Raw genomic sequence first — 18,788 nt, 5'->3', positions numbered from 1 at the left:
GTCACACAAGTATTTGAAATTGTATCCCGATCGGGTCTATGTAACCAGAACGGACCCAGATCATTATCCAGCTAATGTTTGCTAATTTGTATTTTTCACAATTATTTGGCGAATATTTTCTGCCGTTTCAATAAAAACAACAAGGAACATTTTTCGAAACTTATCTAATACGAAATCACAAAGGCGATACACTAAAAAAGCACAAATAAAGGCAATTAAGAGTTGATAATTATCAGCTCTATCATTATCATTATCACAAGAAAATCTGACGTGTCAATTTTTTCATTTTCATTCACATATTATTATTTAGTGGCCCTAGTACATTCATAATATAATATCAGTTTTCATGTGACAAAAAAATTTAAAATTTTGTTTTACCAGTGTAAACTGATATTAACCTGAATTTTCATATTTCTTTTCAAAAATAAAAGTTGATCTCTTATTTTGTTATGGTTTAGGTAGGCATCGTATTGAAGTTAATCCATCACATGGTAACCATTTATTTGACAAAGAGGCATCTGATCGAAATTGACCCGGACTGGTCCATCGAATCGTTAAAACAAATTTCGCTTAGATCGCTACAAACTTTGTTTCACGTTCGTATGAAGTTTACGATTTTTACCATGAAAAAATATTGAACGACGGCTATGGAATCGTTGAAAATATTGCAGAAGTGTTTTAGGGAGTCTACTTTATCACAAACACAAGTATTTTAGTGGTACAAAGCATTCAGTGAAAGTCGTGAAGTCATCAAAAACTTGTCTCATGCGAGTTCGCCATCTATCTCTGATAATGATGGTTAAATTGGAAAGGGCAGGGCTTGAAAATCGTAGTGTTGGTATCAGAGAGATAATATCTCAACAACTCATATAGATCGACTTAAGCATTTTGGTTAAAGTATTGGATATGAAGTGTGTCAATGCTAGACTGCAATGCAAAAGAGAAGCTTGACATCGTGACTGAGGACCCTACATTCATCTAACGCACCATAACTAATGGCGAGACGTGGGTTTAAAAATATAACGGCGAAACTGTCCAACAATCGAACGAATCGAGCTTCAAAAATGAGCCGAAAAAAAAACTTCGCTGAAGGCACTTAGGGCCTGGATGCATGCATGTATTAGCTCAGAAGCCTGTAAAAGGCGATAAAAGTGAAATTTTTTTAATAAGTTTTATTATGTGAAAATATAGTTTTTTGTGACAGTCCGGGGTAATTTTGATCACATGGCAGCATTTATACTTGAAATTGGTTTTAGGAGCCGAAAAAAATTATTTCTTATTTTCGTCCAATTTTTGTTTATCTACAATGAAAACATGTTATATCAACAAGTGCGCATACAGCAACATTTTTAAATTAACTTAATTTAATTTATAAATGTGTATAATACGTATACATATACATACATATACCATATATATATTGGGGTACTTTGAAAACTAGCTTCTTAAACACCTCTACCATATCTCTCCAAGTATGAGCTCTTAATTGCAACGGGAATGTCACCCGCCTTACACCTTTCTATTCTATTCTCATTATCAGACAGAAAAATTCATAACTCTTTCCCAACTACTTGAAAAAATATCTCGTTTCATAGGTAGGAAATTGATGCTATGCCAAAAAAGTATCGTTCTTTTATCCACCCTAGTATATACATATGTACATATGTATGTGCATCCTTTTTTAAACAAAGATTTATATTTTAGGATTCTATTTGCGCCTGCAAAACTAAAAAATGGAAGCACCCATTAAACGGTTCCGTTGCTCTGCTTAAAACAATATACAATTAGAATGTTTTTATGTATGTAAATACATACATATGTATATATGTATACCATATACAAATGTAAATATTTCCTTATGCAAGTCACGCAGATTTTTCTTTCAACATTGTAGGCACTATGTTTTCCGCGCCTTATAAAAATACTTTAATACAACAAAAAAAAACAGCAACAACAATGTGAATATAAACATGAAAGCAAACGATAAAAATGCAGATATAACCATCGTTATATGGATAGAAGGCTGAAAGTAGCGATAATTACAATATATAAAAATTTTATTATTTCTCAATGCATTAAATAATGTAATATAAATAAATATTTTTTGTTAATCTAATATTGCGCCAATGAAAAATTGTGAGCAAATACCAGCATCCTGACCATGGATAATACATAAGTATTTCGAAAAAATTATATTTTGGATTTTAATAATATTTAACAGCATTCATATCGATTTTACTAAAGATACCGAAATTCTTCGGGACTCCGTTTTCAAAAACCGAAATCTAAAAATTGTATTTTATTACTATTTAATAGCATTGATATAGAGTTAATTAGCAGTTCAGAAATTTTCGGGACCCCGTTTTCAAATACCGAAATCTACAATTTTTTTATATTTTATTACTATTTAATAGCAATCATATTAATTTTACTAACAATCCAAAAATCTAAAAAATTTTGTAATTTAAAACTATTTATCCCGAAATATATAGGGATCCCTTGTTCAAATCCTGAAATCTCAAAATTCGGAAGGCAAAGCCGTTTTGTATAGCTTTTATGCACACTGCATTAAAATTACTGAAGTTTCATAAATTTTTCAGGATTCTGTTTTCTATCTTTAAAGTACCACAGTTTGAAAATCAGCACAGTTTTGAAAATTTTTTATGCACTATGCTTCAAATATTTTTTAATTTTCAATTATAGACATTCATGCTGTTTTTACTAAATAATCCCGAAATTTTTCGGAGTCCCGTAATCTCATAATTCGGAAAATAGCACAGAAGTACATATGATTAAATACCGTTTATGCACACTGCTTAAAATTTACTTTAATGTCCAATAACGCGCGATTAATTTTAAATATTTAATAATATTTGCATATAATATGCACGTACATACATTCATATGAGTATAGTCTAAGTAATATATTTGGCAATATGATATTCTCATAAGTAAAATTGGCGATTGCTCTTGTAAACATAATACACATTACATTGAAGAATTTTCATTCAAAATTTCATTCATTCATTATATCATATCGCAACGCAGCAGTTAGCATATTTCATTCACAATGCAAGTCAGCACAACTAAATAGATATGTACATATGTATCTGTGTAAATAAAATATATTAGAGGTCAGTACGCTTTAAAAATAGGCCTTTATTCATGAAATAAATATGCAGACATAAATATGAAATTAATGTTACTCATACGCCCGGCTGTCCGTTAAATAAACAAGTCATGGATTTTCCCTCACAAAGCAATATAAGAGAACTCATTTTCGTCAAAATTGTTTTCATATTTAGAAAAAAAAAAAAGAAATAGAGTAAAAAAAACTATTCCACAAAAATTTAATTATATTAAAATATACATTTAATTTTATTACACACAAGAAAAGTTACAGAGTAAAAAAAAAAAATATTCTAAAAAAAATTATATTATATTAAAAAATACATTTTATTTTGTTATAATGTAAAAAATTCAAAAAAATTACTAAAAAGTAATAATATTCGAGGTATTTCACCGGGTACGTTATAGATGATGGCGCATATTACGACTTGTATCTCGGGGTTTTTACTTCATTACGGGTAAATTTCTATCCGACGAACAATCTATGGTCGTTCGAGAACAGAAAAAAGTCCTTGACGAACAGATCCGGATGATTCGGTGAATACTAAAACAATTTGAGGTAATTTTGTATCGTTTTCATTGATTTGAGTTGCAGTTCTTTATTTTTCTTCAAATGGGAAATTTTTTTTTAGGGATTTTGTCTTTAAAATGCTGCAATGACGATAAATGTTTCACGGTGTCTGTTCCGGTTACTTAGACCCGACTGTCGTGGGAACGGAAGTTACTCATTTGAATATTTTTTTATTTGATTAATTATCTTTACGAAATTTGACATAGATTATTTTCCAAGGCAACTCTACAATTTACCAACATATTGTTCAGATTGTACCACTATAGCATATAGCTGCTATTGGAAATCCAACAAAACTCATTTTTATCTATATTTTTACCCAATCAAGTGCAAAAAAAAATTGTTATTAAATTATCCTCAAAATAATCTCGAACCGATTCTTTATTGCAAAGACCTCCCTCTGTAGTGAAAATTATACACGTGCTTTTTGAAGATTAGGCCTTACAACAAAAAAAAATCGATTTAATTCGATTGGCACCCTCTCAATATAAAAAATATTATTAGGTTTAAGACTTGTTTGTGATATCTGTAAAAACATATGTACATACATATATGTTTTGCCTCTATTATATATGTATGTATTTGTAGTTTTAATGCGAATTCCAAGTTAAAATGTGAAAATATATATAAATACATATGTACATACTATAGTGCAAAATTGTTTATTTTTTAATTTCTTGCTCGAAAAATGTAAAACTGAAACAAATAAAATAGATCAAGAGCACATTGCCATAAACACATACTCGACATATTTGTGTACATACATACTCGTACATGTATTGCATTTATGACGCCTTTAAACATCTGAGATTTTACACCACCAATTACGAACAATCGCGGGGAATATTATTATTTCCATTTGTATGGAATGTGTTAGTTTAGACATCATCAGTAATGTGAAATGTGAAGGTCTAGTTTTTATTTTTGGATTTGGAAATAGTGTTGCCAACACTCATTAAGCAATTTATCCAGATTCAGCGTTCAATTGAAGCACTGTATTGAGAGTAGTTTCAGACGTTGAAATAGTGAGAGTGACAAAACGGAAAGAAATGGTGTTGAGTCATTCTAATGCAAAACAGCTGATCTTATCACATTCTTATTCCATATTTCTCTTTATGTATTCAATTCAATATGTTTAGTTCTTTAAGCCATTTGCTCTTGCGGATCATCAATCATTCAACACCTGAGCCCAATATTAAACTCATTCACTATATATTGTAATTCACAGATATTTGTAACTCGGGTGTCTGTGGCGGTAAATTTTACGAATATTATCGTGGTAGGCAAACATTACATTGAGTATTTGTAATTATACAGTTATTTGGGAATTCAAAATATTTTTCTCTACATTCATTCGTTTATTGTATTTTTAAATGAGCATTTTTTAAAAATATTTTATAATTAATTATATATCCAGTTCTAACTTTTTCTAAACCAATACTTTTGAAGTGTCAACGCATACTAAATGTACTAAGTATCGATAATTATCGAAAATTTTCAAATAATCGATTTGTGAGCGGCATACCTAGCCTGCGTTATTGTACTTTTCGGAAGCAATGCAATAAATCTTCTCTTTGTTTTTATCTTAACGGTATTTGAAGGATACGTTTTTACAACCAGGTGTATTGCTATCGTTTACTGAAAATATTTAGTTCTCTGATGAAGTTTATAAAAGTATAGAGTACTTTGTGTGACATAAAAGATGTCTTCGGAAAAGGATAAACATGTTTCTGTGACGCACTTCATTAATCCGCAACTGTTTTGGTTTCATTCAATTAGTGTGCCAAATCCAGCTTATCACGAAATTAAGGAGCTGGAAGAGCAGCTTGAACAATATTATCAAACACATCAACCATGGACGCAAGCGATACATAAGCCGGCAGTTGACATGCTGGTGGCTGTAAAATTCCTATCTTGGCATAAAATGATAAGAGCACGTGTTGAACATATTGCAAATTTCAGTAAAAATACGCAAGGTGGTGAATATATTATGTGGGCCATTGATTACGGATTTCCATTTCAAACAAAGTCTGAACAAATATTTCGTTTGCCCGATAAATTATCACGTCCAGTGGCACATATACAACGTGGAGGATTGGCATATTTAACACCAGCCGAGAAGGATTTTGATTTTCGCATGAATTCTGCGGTAACAAATGCCAAAGAGAATTGGAGTCAACGTGCATGTGAATTGGTGGACAAACTATTGAACGAATCAGAATCGGTTGTATTTGTTGAGAAATTTCGGCACGACGTACATTTTTGGGGTGATCTAATAGTAACCACGCATGTGGGCTATAAATGTAATGTGCGTGATTATTTAATTGGCATAAGTCTGGCGCTAGATGTTGGTCCGAATTTTCGTGAGGCGTGTGTTAATTTGAAAGCCACCAAAATTTTGCCATGGATGACAAATAGTGGTAACAGTAAATTTAGTGCAAATAAAGGCTTTTTGTGTGAAGGTCTAGGACGTGATAATAAAAAGATGCAACAATTAGTTAGCACCGAATTGGATGATTATGCAAAGAAAAAAGTAGAAGATTGGTGTGCAAGAAATGAGATAGCTATTCTTCAAGAAATCGCAGATTTCGAAGACGACATATTACTGGACAGCGTCAAATTCGACGATTCAGTATCAAATAAAGATTATGAAGTAGGCACTTTAAACAATGTTGAGACTGTTGAACTTACTAAAAAAAACAAAAAATGTATTGAATTTGAAAAATTACCGAGTGACAACGAATCCGACAATTCTATAGGTAATTGTGAAATAACTGAACAGCAACTGGGCTTAGCTGGTGCATTGTCGAAATCACTAGAGGAAAAGTATGGTAAACAGCAACTACCACCAAAACCAAAAAGTACTGATTTTGACGTGTGCGCTGATGCCGAAAAGGAAGCATTCAAAGAAAATGTACCGCATGATAAAGAAAAATTGCTCAGTGGTGTAGAATCGTTAGCATCCACAAGAAGCGGAGTTTCTAGAAAGCAAAAGTTGTTGGAAAAACGCAAACAGGTAAAATATTTTAGTTATAAAAACTAAATTGTTGAATACAAAATAATTTCTGCACAGATAAACAACAAACAAACTGATGAATCAATTATAACCGACAAGCTGCAAGAGTTAACTTTAAAACCAGAAATTAACAAGAATAACCTTATAGAGTTAATATCCAACGCAAGCACTACGGCGGAATCTGATATTAAAAAGCATACGGTATGTGAAAAATAATTTAGTTGTTATCAGGGTTGCAAATAATGCATTGAAAAAAAAAATTTCATCGAACATTTGATTAAAAAATTTTGTACATTGTAAACCCCAATAGGAGACTTTTAATTAAAAATGTTTGAATTAAAAAACTCGCAACTCTGGTTCTTATGAGCAGATAGAACATTGCGTTTTGTGATTTTTTTTTTTAATATTATTTTATTTTCCTTTATTTTTAAGCGAGAAACTATTACAGAGAATAGCGAAAGCAGCAGTATTAATGCCAGCGTGGTTTCAACAAATGTAACCAATACTCGTGCAAAACGACATCTACTCAATCGCCAACGGGCATCAATGAAGCAGGAAGAAAGCACCACTGACAGCACATCTACCAATGAACTAACACCACAAACAACAAGCGTCTCATCCAAACGTATGGAATATCTACGCAAGGTATTACAACATTGTTTTTAGCAAAATAATGCAGTAATACATAAATATATACATTTTTACAGCAACGTTTAGAAAAGCTTAAAGCGGAAAATAATGAAAATCCGAAACAAGAAAGCTCTGCAGAAGAACCTACTTCCAAAAGTCAAGACCAGGCACCATTAAAGAAGTTGGTTGAAAAGAGCGCAGCGCCCACTGCTCCCGCTAAGTCCAGCGCTCATATTGGTCGTTTGTTAAACTTGCGCAAAAAGGTAATGCTCGAAAATGTTCAACAGTCAAGCTAAAGCTAACTTGTATGACTTTAAAAAATTAGTATATATGTATAAATAATGCATTTTGTGCAGCATAGCGAGCCAAAGCAACAAAAACAAGTTATTAAACGCGCATTTTTACACAGTAAAGAGGTAAATTAAAAGCGTTTGGTAGCAGTAAATTTTAATAAGCACGTTTTTTGTGAGCTGCACCTATATATGTAGAATACATTATCCTTAAAATATTTTTTTTATTTTTATTAATAACTCTTAGCTGTTAACAAAATAATATTGGAAATACAACATATAATTTAACAACACGCATGTAAAAAAAAAAATTTTTATATGATTTATTTCAAATAAACATAAATATAAATGTGTAAATGATTATGGATTTCTTAAAATTTAATATCGGCTGTAACTGATTTTATACTGGAGTAGCCTATAACTTAACAAAACACTAGGGTAAAAGAAATGAAACGATCTATTTCAGATTCAGGATGTAAAGCCAGACTCATATTTCGCATTAACCAATAACCGTTCACGTCCGACTACTGAGGTGCGTATAAAATGTTTCGAAAATATATTTCTGTATAGCTTAAATAATATTTTTATTTCTATGCACATGCTAAAGACCTTAAAAGAAAGCAACACCTTCCATGGTTTACGCATGATACCGGCCGGTTTTGATATAACCAATTTAAATCACTATAAAGACGAGAAAAATCATTGGCATCGCAAGGCGACTACGCGTTTTGATCACGTGCCACACGACGCGAATGTGGTGGCAATGGAAATGAAAATGACTAGAGAATACAAGTTACCTGATAGCGCTGGATCCAAAGCAGTTGAAACTGCAGCAAGCACAACAAAACAGGATAATATATTAGATACCACAGTGCCAGAGTTAAGCGAAGACCCCATAGATTTTAGCATAACTTCGGAGGCCAAAAGCAAAGAGTCTACCACGCCAGAGGAGCTGTCACCTTACAGTAGCAGCAGGTAAGTGGCAAAAATCATTTTAATTTCAATATCTATACCCTCAACAGGATATATTAAATTTGTAATACACAGAAGGAAAGGTTAGAGACCCTATAAAATATATATATTAATGATCAGGCTGACAACCGGCGTCGATTTAGCCAATCTGAGTGTATTCTGCCTATAGTTTTCGAGATAACGATCTGAAATTTTCCACACGTCCTTGTTTCCCTAAGATGCAGCTCATTTGCCGAAGCCGCTGATATCGGACTACTATAGCATATAGCTGCCATATAAACCGAACGATCATAATCAAGTTTTTGTATGGACCACTTTTTTATTTGCCGAGTTATCTGCACGAAATTTGGCAGAGATTATTGTTCAAAGCAACGCTACAATTTTCGAAGAAATTGTTTAGATCGAATTACTATTGCATATAGCCGCCATACAACTGACTGATTAAAGTTAAGTCCTTGTATGGAAATTTTTTTTTATTTGATAAGATATCTTTCTGAAATTTTGCGTGTAATATTGTTCAAGGCCATGCTACTATCTTCGAACAAATTGCTCAAATCGGACCACATTAGCATATAGCTGCCATACAAACTGACCGATCAAATTCTTGTATGCAATTTTTTGTATTTGTGAAGTGTATTATAGCTTCGGTGCTACCGAAGTTAACATTTTTTCTTATTTTTTTTTAACAAATCACTGTCATTTTAAGCTCACCTGCACCAAAAAAGTATGGACGCTATCGTTCGTTAAAATCGCCCGCTACACAAATGAATAAAATCGATGAAATACTACGTTCTGCCTATAATGAAAAAGCAGGCGGTAATAGCGAGATACTAGACCTGGACAATGTCAATGCTAGCGCTTGCAAGGATGATTCGGACAACACGGAGCTATATTCGGCTGATGATGGTACAAACGGCACCACTACAACCGATAATGACGATATGGATTTGGAACATAATTCTACATCTAATAAACGTTCACTCATCAGAAATCGGCTGCTGAAAAAGTTAGCAGCACAACAGGAACATTTGAAACAAATCGAAGACAAATTAACCAACGAATTGAATACAACAAAACCCGAAATCTTTCGTATACACTTGCCAGAAGTTAAAGAGCTGCGTGCTGTGGAGGGTGAACACAAGTTGAAAACCAAATTTATTGATCACTTGGTATTGGCGCATTCGAATGTACCGCTAACGGCGCTCACAAGAATTTCAGAGGCATTCTTTCTAAAGGAAATACACGACGAAATGGAAAATATGCGCGTGACAAAATTGTATCGCATACAAGCTTACGCCTGGCCACACCTGCTACGTGGTAATTCAATGTTTGTCGTAAATCCACACAAGTCGGGCAAAACATGGAGTTATTTGCCGGCTATTTGCAGTCTCGTTGCTTATCGCATACAAAGTTGTCGCATTGCCGAGACTTATGGTCCAGTCGCCATTATACTGCTACCGACTTCGGCACACGTCGAAACTGTGCATAATTATTGTAAGCGTTTACTGTTAGGCGTACGTCCGGCAGTGACCACGGTTGCTTCGTATGGTGTACGAAATGCGAATGATGCTAAAATACAATTGCTCAATAGTTGTGGCATATTGGTGGCAACGCCGGCTAGTTTGCTGCGTTTGTTGCGTGATAATGAGAAGGAACCTTTAATTGATATGGAGCGTTTAAAGCATTTGGTCATCGATGATTTGGATTTAATGCTCTCGCGTTCGCAGAACGATATCGAATTGGTATTGAAGACCTTATTTAAACTATCCAAACGGGGTAAGGACTCTGCAATGGCTTGGCAATTAGTGGTGACATCACGCGATTGGGATTCCCTGCTTGTGGCGCTTATGCGTAAATCCAATCAACCGTTGCTTTTGATTGGGGATTTCCTTGAAGCCGCCGTGTATGGCAGAGTTATGATATCCATCAAGCTCTGTCCCAGCGAGCGCAAGATAACCACAATTCTGGAATTCATCGAACAGAATTCGCTCGAAAACGAACGCATACTGGTGCTGTGCAACAGCGATGACGATGTCTATGAGGTCGTGGATGGCCTCACCACTTCGGCGCATGTCTGCATTGCCTATGACAATCATGCTTCAGCCGATGTGCGCACAATAATCGAGGAGTGGCGCAAGAAGAAGGTATTAAATGTAACTTTAAAATGTTTTGAAGAGAAAAAATTTTTATGAAATAATTTTTTTTTTTAAATTTTTTTTTAGGTTATGTCATCACGCATACTAGTGTGCGCCGATTCCTCATTTCCCGAGCTGCAAATACAGAATGTCTCACATGTCATACACTATTCAATGCCCACATCTTGGACTAAGTTTACAGCACGTTTCTCTGCTTTAGCGCAAACTTATGATAACTATGTGAGTAAGAATTTCGAAATTCCCACTGGCGTGGATCGCCCTACAGCGCGCTCACTAATACTGCTTGATGAGGAGAATAGCATACAATTGCCGCGTTTAATGGATTTTATGAAGAAGCATGATCAATTGAAATTTATACACGCCGACATTTTGGCCGTGTCCAAGCGCGTTTTGGTCGAGCGCGAAGAGGCGCGCATACTACATGGCGCACGCATGTGTCCATTTGTTCTGGAGTTCGGCGAATGCGATGAAGCGCGTTGTGAATTTCGACATAACCTCACACGTTTCGATGCGGTCGCTAAAAAGGATAGAATACCGACCAACGGCGATATGCGCATACTCATATTAAAGGTATATCTCGATATTATGATGCGCGATGATATATTCAAAAAAAAATAAATAAATTTTTTTTCAGGTCTTTTCACCCACGCACTATGCTGCACGTCTACTACAACAACGTACAGCCAACTCTAATAATTGGCAGGATGTTCGACGCTCGCCGGAGGTCTGCAATTTCAGCATGCAATTAAATTTGCATTATTTGAAACAGAAAAATTGGAATCTGCTTTGGCCGCTACACATCGGCGATTTGTGTGTCTACAAATACGCTGACACATATCAACGCGCGCGTATACTTGAGCTGCCTGACGTATCTAATACCGCTGTTATTAAAGCGATAAAGCTTACGCTCAAACTAATCGATGAGGGCAGCATTATATCGAGCGTTAAATCGGATGAACTCTACGTGTGTGCTGATAAATTCAAAGATTTTCCTGCACAAGCCATAAATATACGCCTAACGGGAGTTGTGCCGTTCGACAACGAACGCACCTGGGACACGAAGGCCACTAAAACTGTACAGAAATGGATAATGAGCGATATAAAAAAGAATGAATGCGTGCATGTGAGCATTAACTTCACGCTAATCGATACAATTTGGGTGAACAATGTCATTGTGATGGAACAACTGGAACAAGTGGGACAATATGTGTATCGTGTGAACTTGAAACGCTCATTGATGGAGAAAAATATAGCCGATGTGGGTGATAGCAAAAGACAGGGTATACGCGAAATAGCTGAGGAGTTGGGATTGCTTGCTTATAGCGACGAAGCAGACACGCTCAGTGACTCTGAGAGTGAATTCAAAAGCTTCAGTGAGAATGATACAAGTAATCTTATGAAATTCTCCTCGAACGACGACACCGCCGAAAGTGAGAAGTTGCAACAAGTGCAGAGGCAAGCAGCAAAAACGCAAGAAGTGGCGGAATCAAATTCGCTAATACAAATCGGTGACGAGAATGTGCATGATGATGTGGAAGATTGGGATGCGCAGTTGAATGATAATGCTAATAACGCTAAAGAGGTTAGTGTGCAACAATTGAAATTTAGCAAACGTGTGCTGCGGCATCGGCAACGTAGGAGTTTACTAAATCACATGTGATGTACTTAACATATTATTTTCTAAGAACAACACAATATAGCAACAATGTAGAAACACAGTCGAAATAACAACATATTTAGCATAGATATGTAGTATACAGGGTTGCAAATAATGCTTTTAAATTAATATAAATTATTTTATATTTAACGCAAAATCTTAATTAAAATTTATTTTAAAATTTCTAATCCCAAATATCGGTATGAAAAATTAAAAATATATTTTATTTCCAAAAATCGGATTAAAAGTAAAAAAAAATTTAAATTTTTATCATAAAAACCAGTTTGAAAAAAATCTTAATCTCATGCAGAATTGCAAATAAAAAATAATTAAATTCCATTTTAGAAAGCAGAATTGCAATTAATGCCATAAAAAATAATTAAATCGATTTTAACCCCAAGCTTATAATTTAGAATAATAAAAAAAATAAATTGTTTTACAAATAACATTTTTTCGCGTTTGCGTAGTTTTTGTTCTAGCATTTTGAAAAGGAAAGCTTATTTTGAATAAAATATCAACATAGTTTAGCACTTTCTTTTGTCTTATTTACATTTAATTTCTTCACTATAACTAAGAGTTTTTCAGTAAATCTTTCTTCTTAATCGTTTTCATTCTAGCTTTCGATATGAAAAATATTTTTAATTTTATTTGTTAATCCAATTTTTGTATTAAAAAAACAATCCAAAAATTAAATTTCCATTTTATTGTTGTACCAATTTTTGTATTAAAAATATTTTATCAATTATCAAAATATTATAAATTAAATTAAATTTTCTGTTTTTAATTAAACTATCAAAACAAAAAAAAAAAAAAACAAAAAACTTTTTAAAATTTATTTTTAATTCCAATAACAGAATTAAAAATTACTCAAATATTTTTTTATACAAAAATTGATGTAACCAAAAACAAAAAAAGAATGAAATTTAATGTTTGAGTCGAAAATCAGAATAAAAAATTAATAAAAATATTTTTTTTTTTAAATTGGAGCAACAAAAAAACGAGAATTTAATTTTTAACTACGAAGCATTAAATAATTAAATTTTCAAATTATAATCTACAATTTTTTAAATAAAAGAAACGCAACTCGGGTAATACATAATAAATATTATATTATATTAACGTGTTAGTGTGACATAAAAATAATTATATCAAATAACTGAAAGTTATTAAATATAAATTAAAAGTGTAAAGTAATGCATAAATTAATTTAGCAAACTGTTTCTTCAACAACATTATTCATAAATATTTTTGCACGTAAAGATTTTTGCTATAACTTTCAACAAAATACTGCCCATTCGATTCGACTTTCGACTGTGAAGCCTTTAACCATAACACCATACATTTGAAGCACACTCGACTAAGGCACTAATACGCTACATTTTCCAGATTTACTTACCACTACAAACAACTATTAAGATCGAAGAAGACGAAGCCTCCACAATAACAACACTGCCGACAACAGCGAATGACAAACTTATTTCAACAGATATCCTAACCTCTATAAACGGCAAGGAAGCGTGGCTGGAATTGCCTTTAGAGCAAATGGTAAAAGTGGAAATCGGCAGTGAGGACGAAAATGGTAATTGGAGCGATATTTACTTGCAACACATCGACAGCGAACAATTGGATAAATTTGATGAACTACTATTGCTAATTAATAAACACATTGCCAAATTGAAACGCAAGCCGGCAATGCCATTCCCCGCCTCGTGGTTCAAACCAATGCAGAATTGTATAATACATCATGATAACCGTTATTTACGCGCCAAATTGTATGGCATCTTCAGCAATAAGGCGCCAGCTAATGCCGCACCTAGCACAATTTACCGCTTCTTTCTTTGTGATTATGCATGCTTCGTAATGGCTAAATCGGATGAGTTGTACAAGGATTTCCTATATCCCACCACAAAAGAAATTCTGGAATTCACGCCTTATCAAGCCATACACTGCCGGTTAGCTGGCATAAATTTCAATAAGTTTGCAAAATGCTATAAAATCACCAAAGATTATCTCTTTGCATATGCTGTGAAAGCGAGCGGTTGTGCATTAACCTCAACTATCGCCGATTTCAATATAAATTCCTATGAAATACTATTGTATGAGAATGAAACGGAAGACAATTTGCAAACCATTGAATTGTTCAATAATAAATTAATAGAAAATGGCGTTGCCACTGCGAATGAGTCAGCCAAAGAGGTTTTTCAAAAGCGTATAGCAGCGCCTAAAGCGCCTAAAGATTTATGTAATTTCGATGAGCTGCTACAATGCATACAACGTTCCTTTGAGTTAGAGTTGTGTGAGTTTGCTGATACGAGCACTAAATCACCGCTACTAGCAATTGAACCGCCTATACAAGCGGCGACGGAAAGTATTGAAAAGTTGCCAGAGCGCACTAACAAACCGCTGGCTTATAAACCATTAAAATCAAAATTCACACCGAATTCAAGCGGCAATGAAGAAGAACCACCACTATCGTCCAACAAAACATCAAGCATTAGCGACAACTGTAGTGCTACACTCAACTCCACATCGACCGCTTTGGACACCACATCTTCGTCTACAAACTCTTTAACGCCACCACCAGCTTTAAAGGCGAATCACAAACGTCCGCAGCTCTCCTGGTACGATACAGACTGTTTCATTTACCTTGTCATACATGCGCCCGATGTTGTTGACTATTATCTCGAAGTTACATCAGATACATTGATATTCTCAGCTAATATACAAGATGTGCCACATGCGTTAGTGTTAAATTTGCTTGGTTTGGTTGAGCCTTCGCTAGTTTCGCATGAAATACGCGGTCTAAATGTGCTTGTGCGCTTGGTTAAGGGTGTTTTTATGAAATGGCCACGTTTGTTGCAACAAACGTTGCGTTATACTTGGCTCACGTATAACTTGAATGCGATCGATTTGGCAGAAGTGGAGAAGTTGCTGCCACAACAGCAATTGGAAATGATATTACAAAAGACAGCAGCATTAAATCACAATGACGGTTATAGCAGCGATGACGAATCTGATGATGAACGCAATTTATTTCAAACATATACGCCGATAGTTAATAGTGAGGACTTATGCGATCCGACTGTGGAGCTGTTTTGAGAGCGGGTGTCTGTGAATTTCAAGCCATATAAATTGGCTTGTTTGTTTGTTGGCTTAGGAGTGACGTTAATCGCACTCAAATGGCACACAGTGCATCTTCCTAAATTTTGAACATTTAACATGCATTATTTATAATTTCATTATTACTCACTCAAGAATATTAAATTTTTTATTTGAATTTTCGAAAACATTTAATTTTAAAACACATATAAACAATCGAATATTATAAATAGTTTATAATAAATATTGCTGCTAAGTTTTAAAGCAAATAAACGTTTATATGCCATACAGAATCTTAGTATATAGAATTTAAGTGCTTTTGAATTACCAAAAACTGTAATACTACTACAAATAAATGCTTTGAAAGCGATTATTTTTATATCAATTACTTTCGTACGTTTCAATTATTTATACTAGATTGTATGCTAATAGCAGCCAAAGCTTTTTAAGTTTTCTTTTATAAGAATAACGTAGAATATTGCCACATGTGCATTTTTATAGCATAAAGGGTACAAAAATAGCTTGTATCTTGAATTTGATCGCTCAGTTTGTATGACAGGTAGATGCTATAATTGTCCGTTCTGAAAAATTTGTTCGGAGTTTGTGCCGTTGTTTTGAGCAATGATCTGTGCCAAATTTCGTGACAAAAAATTTTTTTTCCATGCAAGGACTTGAGTTTGGTCGATCAGTTTGTACGGCAGCTGCATATATCTTATAGCGGTTCTATATCGGCCGTTCTGACAAAGAAACAGCTTCTTGGGGAGAAAGGACGTGTGTTAAAATTCACATCGGCATCTGAAAAACTGAGGGATTAATTGACAGACGGACTTGGCTAAATTGACTCAGCACAACACACTGATCATTTATATATTATATATACTTTATATTGTCTCCGATGTTTTTCTTTAAGTTTTTAGGAAAATGTTTTAGACTACTTGTAGTTGGTAGAATTAGATAAATAGTTCAGTTAACAACAGAGAAATTTTTGAATTTCTTGAACTTACCAATGAGCGGGTGGTTTTTAGATTTAAGATGCGCTTGCGTTCACGTTTTGCGAACTTATTCCATACACACAAATCACAATCACACTTTTGTCATTCATAAAAAAAAATAATCACAAAACACTTTTATAGCAACCGGCTTTTTTGCGAAGCGCTAACTAGGTGTAACATTTTATTTTGCAGTCGTCGTTTTTTGGTAATGTCTTTTGGTAAGATATTTTTCTTAAATTATCCACCAAACAAAAAAGCAGTACAAATACCATTAATAAACAATAAATATATGCACATACATATATTAAGTTTTAAATATATTTCCCTATTCTTGAAGTACTTAGTTTTGCGATTGGCATTTTAGTTATGCATTTTATAGAAGTCCTTCATTTTTTTCGCGAAGAAAAAAAAAGGATTCCAACACTTTACTTATGTATTAATACAAGTGTTTAAAGTAAACTATTAAGTAACCATTTACACTTATTAGTATAGCATTTTTTGTACAGTTATGGCTTTGCAATAATTTTTTTTATTATTATTGATGCCAAAAGTTTAAACCCATCACTGCCCCCCAAAAATATTTAGGCACAGCGCAATCAAATTTTAGCATTCGTAATTTATCGTTTTGGCCGGCCAACTGTTGAATTTTTTAGCGAAATAATGGAAACAAAATGTCAGATGTTAACTTCCGTTATTTTAACTTTCCAATTGCTGCATTTCCAAGTATTTCGATGTTTTCTTTGTTTTGGTTATTCATTCGTTTAATTTGATAATTTAATGATGGTTGTGATTTATAAGTAGTTTTAATTTGGAATTGGTAAATATTAATTTCATTATATTGCTAATTGTTTTGTTATAAAAGCATTAAACATGAAATAAAAGTACTTATGTTTGTAAAGCTTCACAAGGCGGATATGTATTTTGTTTTATCCGGTAACACCCTGTGCCAAATTTCCTTTTTGTGCGTAAAAGGTTTGAATTCAAATCGAGTCACAAATGCCAAACGGCGTGACTTACGCTTGGCACCAAGTAAAGTTTAAAAAAGCTTTTTAAATCGCATTTGAACATTAAAAGAAATCTGAATTGTGCTTTAGGCTTTACGACATTAAAATGCAACCTTGTGCTGATGTTTATTATTTAGTTTAAAATTAATAAAACACTTAGAAATAAATTATGAACAAATTGAGGTTTGTGCAGTTGCTGGGCGCTTAAACCACGGTTAGCATAGCTGACATTTATTTACGAGTATGTATATATGTATGTCTTAAAGTTTGCATTCCTGCATAAAAGATTATATGATTGAATTTTCACTGGTACGATGTAATTTCAAATATTGTATACATCACTATAAATAAACAAAAAAAAACGTTAACTAAAGCGATAATACCCTTCACAGATTCAAGCGTTTATTACAAGAACTTGACTTAGTTCGATCTGAGCAATATATTCGGAAATTGAAGCGTTACCTTGAACAATAATTATTGGCAAATTTCGTGGATGCCTTGTCCAAAAAAACAAGTTTTCTATACGTGGACTTAAGTTTAATCGTTCCATCGCAAAGAATAAGCGCAAATTTTCAGATCGATATCTCCAAAAACTGATGAAATAGTTCGCGTATATACAGACAGACGCATATATTTAAATGGACTCAGCTCGTTATGCTGATTATATATGTATGCACATATATATTATAGGGCTTCCGACATTTACTTCTGTGTGTCACAAATTTCGTGGCAAGCTTAATACACTGTGTTCAGGGTGCAATTATTAAAAAATCAGACTTGTGTTTTGAATCCACACCACGATTTAACGAGTTAGAAAGTGTTTGTGTAGTAGAGAAACCATTTTACTTACTATTTAATAATAAGAATCCTTTTAAATTTTTGTATAGTGATAATTTTTATTTATTTTATGTAAACATATTTAGTTGTAAAACATTTCTAAAGGATATTCTTTCTGTTAATGTTGTAATATAAGTATGAACTTCTTGATTTTTTGTTTTGTTTTGTTTTCTGCTCATAAACGCTAACTTGGAGATACATATATATGTCTATCATAATTAAATTTATTTTGTATAGTATACATAGGTATAGTTTTTAACCGACCAAACGTAGTTGATTATATATATGTATGCAAGTAAGTTCGCCGTTATCTTTGTCTGTATATGATATTAAAATACATAATTATGCTTACAATAAGTAACAATAACTGAATTTTAGTTTGTTATTATTAATATTGTTCATTTGGTTGATTGATTTCACACATTTATTTATGTA

The 18,788-nt window shown here is 33.3% G+C and overlaps 2 protein-coding genes across 2 annotated transcripts in view; one reads left to right on the top strand and one right to left on the bottom strand.

The window, feature by feature from the left end:
• oc (ocelliless) overlaps positions 1-17,164 on the bottom strand; it is a 151,341-nt gene extending 134,177 nt beyond the window's left edge. The window contains exon 1 of the mRNA XM_014246040.3: positions 16,525-17,164. The gene's annotated coding sequence lies outside the window, so the exon portion shown is untranslated. The remainder of the gene's footprint in view (positions 1-16,524) is intronic.
• LOC106626268 (putative ATP-dependent RNA helicase TDRD12) lies at positions 5,208-15,639 on the top strand. Its single transcript, XM_014246083.3, has 10 exons — positions 5,208-6,716; positions 6,774-6,917; positions 7,149-7,361; positions 7,424-7,609; positions 8,103-8,168; positions 8,244-8,611; positions 9,315-10,752; positions 10,831-11,334; positions 11,399-12,346; positions 13,808-15,639. The coding sequence occupies exons 1-10, from the start codon at positions 5,403-5,405 to the stop codon at positions 15,518-15,520; spliced, it is 6,894 nt and encodes a 2,297-aa protein (XP_014101558.2). The 5' UTR covers positions 5,208-5,402; the 3' UTR covers positions 15,521-15,639.
• Positions 17,165-18,788: the final 1,624 nt, after the last annotated feature.

The sequence above is a fragment of the Bactrocera oleae genome, chromosome 5 (assembly GCF_042242935.1).
Source record: "Bactrocera oleae isolate idBacOlea1 chromosome 5, idBacOlea1, whole genome shotgun sequence".
NCBI classification, from domain to species: Eukaryota; Metazoa; Arthropoda; class Insecta; order Diptera; family Tephritidae; genus Bactrocera; species Bactrocera oleae.
This window is presented reverse-complemented; position numbering and strand designations above follow the sequence as displayed.

What these genes read in the sequence shown, in the direction of transcription:
- LOC106626268 (XM_014246083.3), top strand. Translation starts at nt 5,403, where the DNA reads ATGTCTTCGGAAAAGGATAAACATGTTTCTGTGACGCACTTCATTAAT. An exon ending in GTATGGAATATCTACGCAAG is followed by an intron (nt 7,362 to 7,423) that starts GTATTACAACAT and finishes ACATTTTTACAG; the next exon opens with CAACGTTTAGAAAAGCTTAA. An exon ending in AGGAGTGGCGCAAGAAGAAG is followed by an intron (nt 10,753 to 10,830) that starts GTATTAAATGTA and finishes ATTTTTTTTTAG; the next exon opens with GTTATGTCATCACGCATACT.